The sequence below is a fragment of the Adiantum capillus-veneris genome, chromosome 26, assembly GCF_014529385.1.
Source record: "Adiantum capillus-veneris isolate H3 chromosome 26, ASM1452938v2, whole genome shotgun sequence".
Taxonomy (NCBI): domain Eukaryota; kingdom Viridiplantae; phylum Streptophyta; class Polypodiopsida; order Polypodiales; family Pteridaceae; genus Adiantum; species Adiantum capillus-veneris.
Window position 1 is genome coordinate 8,976,685 of NC_140956.1, and position 6,256 is coordinate 8,982,940.

Genomic DNA, 6,256 nt, shown 5'->3' on the forward strand with positions numbered 1-6,256 from the left:
ACCATGGCACTAGCACCCAATCCATCAGCAAAACTCTGAGCATAACTTATCTTTTCACGCTTGTAAGGAGTTCTTGTTACTGTCTTGATGTCTCACTTATTCACCACTTGTAGATATTGGCATCTCTTTCCTGGCAAGGGACTTTGGACACCAAGGATCTTTCCCAAGGGTTTTGTGGATCTCCCCTGGTTTCTCCTCTCTGGCTCCCGACACAATCTCCCCTAATGCATAAAGCTGCATTGGAAAATCTGATGACGATTTCATCGCCTACCAATCGTGCCTTGCCTCTAAAGTACTAGTTGTTACTCACCTTACCCTATGCTTCCACCTACTACATCGTGCTTTTCTCCTTGAGAACTGGAACATTGCACTACGTGGGTAGCTCTACAACTCTGTTGTAATGTTGCCTACATGCCACCTTCTACCCCATAGCACGTGTCTGTATTGGCACTGACTCTATAGACCATGGAGAGATTGACCTATAATGGAAACCTCGTTCTGGCCTAACTTACAAGCAGTGTTCATAGAAAACCGGCTTTTAGTGTATTTTTAAAGGGAAAATTCCTAGTTAGTTTTGAGGGCCGCCTTGAAGGAAACCGGCTAAATTTTGAGGATTTCAGTGTAAAAAAAAACAGCTATATTTCTTTAAAAACCGATAGATTTTCAAAGCTCTCCTTTTTTTCCATTGGTTCCTAAAAAAGTTTTTGGCTTACAAGCGATGAACGCCTTCGGCAAGAAACCAAAACGAACCAAAGTAATAAAAATCGCGTCAGGCTTATCGAGCAACTAGAGCAGCACGATGGACGAAGGGAAAGTGAATGAATTGTTGGAGCAGTGCAGCGACGAGGCTGCGTTGCAAGTGTTGACTACCAATCCCGACTGCGTGGTGGAGGGGGAGGAACAGTTGCTAGCGCGCTTTCAACGCTTAAAGGAAAGAGGAAGGGGAAGAGTGGGAGGGCGAGGGGAGGGGGGAGGGGGGGAGGGCACGTTGTGACTGCTGCTTCGCAGTCCTTGGCGGTGGGTAGCAGCCCCAAGCCGACTTCTGTAGCCTCCGAAGTGGACAGATTGTTGGAATCAGCGAGTGACCAAGTGAAGCTATCTGCGAACATTTGTCACCCCGACCAGACATTTCACTTTTTGGAGGAGATCTCTGACTCTGAAGTGGACAAGATCATTGAATGGGCGAAAGACGCAGCTGCTTTAGATTCACAACATGAGAACAAAGAGTTGTCTCAAGAAATTGATTCTGAAAACACCAATCGGTGGAAATTCAGGTGACTTACATCATATAAAGGCATTTCTTGAATACTCTGAACTTTCAAAAATTGTAGCTATAAGTCTCTGTATACTCGTTTCAAGGGTCTACAACTATTCCCTTGTTTAACTTTGAATGGCTTTGAGCTTGATATTTTCAATTTGGCTTTGATGCACTGTCCTGAAATGCTTTTACAGATTAAGCAGTTTAAAAACTCTACCATGAGAACCATGTATTTGTGATACTATATTGGAGGCTACTATCCAAACTTTTTAAGCTTTCATGTTCTTGGATGGTTTATCTATCTGCAATGAACCGGAAAACATACCTTGGAAGTGAATGTATATTTTTGGGTTTTGAAGTCGAGGCAAAGTCGAGACGTTGATTTACAAGAAGGTTCTGAGCAGGGTCTAATATGAGTGATAATGGCATTGATTTAGTGCAAAAAAGGCACTAGCCATTATGAACTGTCGGCCTTGTCCAATTGTGCAGTAAATTTGGATTTAGGGACCATTCTCAGGCCAATATCTTGTACATGAAGATTTTTTGCTCTCAACTTCTCACATTTCTTGCCAATTTGCTCAGCATCGACAGAGGGTGAGAAGTTTTTTATAAATACCCCTATAAGCGGTAGTATGTATGAGAGGAGGCATAAAGGAAATCTTACCTCTTGTGGCATTTCAAACCTAAAATCCTACGCACACCTTGTTTGGAGTAATACTTTGAGGTCTCAGATGATGTAAGGTTACAAAGGGTGCTCATGAAGCTTGAGATGTTACTCAGGGTGGGGCAATCATGAGGAGGTTGCATTTGTTGTCTTTTCCATTTTCCAAAAATGAGATTCAAGATTGTCATATTAATTTAAGGGCCACTCGTGTTAAGAGGGAGGGGGCTCTCCAAGAGGAAAACGAAAAGGCCAGAGGACTATTGTGCAATGAGTAGGGGAAAGTCTGAAATAGATACTCTGTAATGTCAGAAAACAGGGCCACACTTCCTGGCGGAGAAAGGGCCTGCTCGTCTGTGGCTGAGAAAGGCCAATGCCGGTGCTGCTGCTGTTATAGTTGTCTTGGAGCCGGTCATACCAGCCTTACAAGGTTTGGATAAGCTTGAGCCAAGAAAGCTCATCAAGAACTTTTAAGTGCTTTCGTAAGGGAACCACATTTGACATATATATTGACCAAAGCACTGCCAAGCACATGTTTCTCCAACAACCCGTGATGTCATCGTGAATAAGCCATCCCTTCGCATTTGGTATAAACAAACCAGAGCTTCCTTACCATAGCCATGTTATGTGGGGCATATCCTTCAATCAACGCGCTGCAAAGAGACGACATTTCAGATAGAAAGTTCATCAAGAGCTTTAAGTGCTTTCTTAAGGGCTCCACATTTTGTGTACATATAGACCAAAGCATTGCTAAGCACGACATGTTTCTCCAACAACCCGTCTAGCAATCTCACCATGATTCTGTCACCCATGTGAGCGTCTTGCGAAGGCCATCCCAATGCAATTGGTTAGAACAGCCCAAAGCCACGTAAGGCCATAGGTCTTCAAGGTACAAGCATAGGCGATTGCATTTGGCGAAAGGCCTTCCATTCGTATTTGGCTAAAAGAGTTGACACTTCCTTGCCATAGATCAACCAAAGCATTGCCAAGCACAGCATGTTTCTCCAACAGCCCCTAACCTCATCGTGAATTGTCTCACCCATGTGAAGTTATTGCATAAGGCGACATGCCTTCAAGGTGCACACATAGGTGGTTACATTGAAGAAATGCCATCCGTTCACATCTGGTGACGACGGCCCAGAGCTTCCTTGCCACAGCCATGTCATGCATATCCTTCAATCAACACATTGCAATGAGATGACATTTCAGACAGAAAGCTCATAAAAAACTTATAAGTGTTTTCACAAGGAGCTCCACATTTTGCATACATATAGACCAAAGCATTGCGAAGCACATCATGTTCCTCCAACCGTCCCTGTCTAGCAATCTCATTACGAATTTTGTCACCCACGTGAAGGTCTTGCGTAAGGCCACAAGCCTTCAAGGTGCAAGCATAGGTGATTGCATTTGGAGAAAGGTCGTTCCTAGTTAAAAACAACCAAAAGCCACAACAATACTGGGCATATCCTGCAATCGACAGCCCAAAGCTTACTTGCCACAGCCATGTTAGAGCTTCCTTGCCATAGCCATGTTGGCTACATCTTGTAATCATTCCATTTCAGAGACTACATTTTGGATTGAAAGCTTGCTAAGAATTTTATGCAAGGGCATCAAAGTTGGCAAACATACCAACCAAAGCATTGCCAAGTTCAATATGTTCCTCCATCAGCCCCTAACTAGCAATGTCATCCTAAATTCTCTTACCCATGTGAAAGTCTTGCGTGTGGCCACAGGTCTTCTAGGTGCAAGAATAGGCCATTGCAGACGGTTAAAACAACCCAAAGATTCCTTGTCACAATAATGTTGGGGGTGCCTCCTACAATCAATGCATTCTAAGAGATGACATTTTGAACTTTATGTGCTTTCGTAAGGGCACCATATTCGACGTACATATTGACCAAAGCAATACCAGGCACAATCTCATCGTGAATTCTCTCACCCATGTGAAGGTCTTGCATAAGGCCGCATGCATTCAAGGTGCAAGCATCGGTGACTACATTTGAAGAGATGCCATCCCCTTGCATCTGGTGAAAACAGCTCAGAGCTTCGTTGCCACGGTCATATTGGGCACACAGAGAGACTACATTTCAGACAGAAAGCTCGTGAAGAGCTTTATGTGTTTTTGTAAGGGCACCAAAGTTGGCATACATATCGACCAAAGCATCGCCAATCGCAACATGTTTCTCCCTGGCCCCCGTTGTTGGCTTGGTCTGTCAAAGTTTTCTTGGGCAGATCATAATCTCCCACAACCTGCAACGTAGGGAGGCTCCTTGTGCCCTAATTTATCCTATTACAATCTCTATCTTTATTGTCAGCACCACCGATGCTCCCATTGGCATGTTGCAACACCACTGTTGCCCACCATTTTCGGAAATTGTTGTTTTTTTTTTGGGGGGGGGGGGGGCGCAATGGCGGGTCCGGAGAAGCTCCTCTCGAGGACACACCCTCGCTCTAGTGGCTCCTCATCATTTAACTATAAAGAGCCTTCACGAATCACTCCCCAAGCAAGCGACTCTTCAAAAAATACACAAAGTCTGCAAAAACTCTCTCTGTAAGTGAGACCCCTGAAAAAAGAAGAATGGCTAAAGTTAGTTGGGAGTTATGCATTGTGCCTAAAAAAAAGGAGTTGGGATTATAAATATCTCTATGGCTGCAAATAAGCTCATGGCTAAGTGGATCATGAGGTCTTTCTTCACTCCCCATAGTGATTAGGCATAACTCATCCATTGACGGCTTAGTCACCTATCCTTCAAGCAAGCTACATCATGGAACCACCTTCCAACCTAGCCATCTTTCACCCTTCCCTATTAAATGCAAAGGCTCGGATCTAGTCAAAGGATAAAACAAATACAAACCTTCACTCATTCTAGACTCACAAAAACTCTCAATGGGAAATTATTAAATTTGATTGCCCATGGTGGTCAACATTGAATAACCCCCCCCCCCCCCCAAACGACCCTCGTGATCTTCAAAAATCTAACAAGATGTTCCAAAAGGGTGTCGACACTTGGCAAGATTTATGGGACAAAAGTAAGTCAGCAAAAGAGCTCATCACTATATTTGGCATTTCATTGAATGAGGCCACCTTTCTTTGTTGCTTCACCTCTCTATTTCTTGGTGGACATAGCTACAGAATAGGGTGTGGAGGCTCTCTAGATCTAGGGTTGCGCAATGGCTAGGATGGGAGCCCTTTAACAAAATTCACCACCTCTACCAACCACCCTCAATCCCACTACACATCAAGTTGAATAAATAGTGGGGCCTGTACAAAGAAGCCGATCGTCTAGCCATTTACTCCAAAGAAATCAAAATTGTCGTTGCTTATTCTTCATAAAAGTGCGTGGACATGTGCTCGTGGTCATAAATTTGGACTTGGGAATGGGATCTGCCCAAGATGCAACTCCGTGCCAGAAGATATTTTTCATTTGTTTATTAATTGCATAGATAACAAAAACGACTTGTTTATTCTTGAAGATATATGCAACGTTAAATGCACCTCTCTTATTTATTAGGAGAATTTATGGGCTTTCCCACCTTTCTCTAGAATGCCATTCGAGCAAAATTTTTGTGGCATATTTGGATTAAATGATGTAATAAAGTTTTCTACAACTTATAGCCAATCAGAAATGAATGGCTTGCTCATGGTATTTTTCAGGTCTTTGAAGCCAAGACCCAGTTGCATAACTTGACCTTGGTTTGTCTACATCACCTCAAAAGATACGTGGTTGTTGAAGAAAAAAATGTGCAGAGGGAATGGTGGATCATGTTGCAGCTTTTCTCTAGCCAATTCATGAATGAGAAGGTGAACTCGTGGACATAGCGGAAGTTCCTCATGTTGAGTTTGACATAATTCAAGAACAACTAAAGAAATCACTGCTATGTATGCCCAACTGTTTGAAAGTGTTGAATCCGACCAATAAATGTGACTACTTTTGAAAGTATGTATCCTCATTTTGTACCCTATCTAGATTTCACCGAGCTCGTCTTGCGTAAATGTAACCTTTTGCCTTTATCTAACATTATTCTTGCATATTTCCCAAAAAAAAAGGCGATCCCCAATTATGAGCATATCATACCCCAAAAGTATTTCACTTTGGATACAATATGGCCCTTGGCACGTTAGCCAAGCAAATGTTGTGCTCATCTCCCATTGAGCCCGACAAGGGCTCAATCTACTTTTCAACTAGCCCTCAGATACCACAATACTTTTGCACACAATTCCCCTTCCATCTCTCATTGTGAATGGAAAATCCAGACAAAAGTTTCTTGCTTAAGGATTTCAACATGACAAAGAAAAAGTTGGTGGCAAAATAGCAAGTAGAGCACATGGAATGAAA

The 6,256-nt window shown here is 43.0% G+C and overlaps 1 protein-coding gene across 1 annotated transcript; it reads left to right on the forward strand.

Moving 5' to 3' along the window:
• Nucleotides 1–822: 822 nt before the first annotated feature.
• Nucleotides 823–1,542, forward strand: LOC147422960 (uncharacterized; the record flags this gene model as incomplete). Its single annotated transcript, XM_086501429.1, has 1 exon — nucleotides 823–1,542. A coding segment is annotated over one exon (456 nt), but the record flags the coding sequence as incomplete, so codon positions are not given.
• Nucleotides 1,543–6,256: the final 4,714 nt, after the last annotated feature.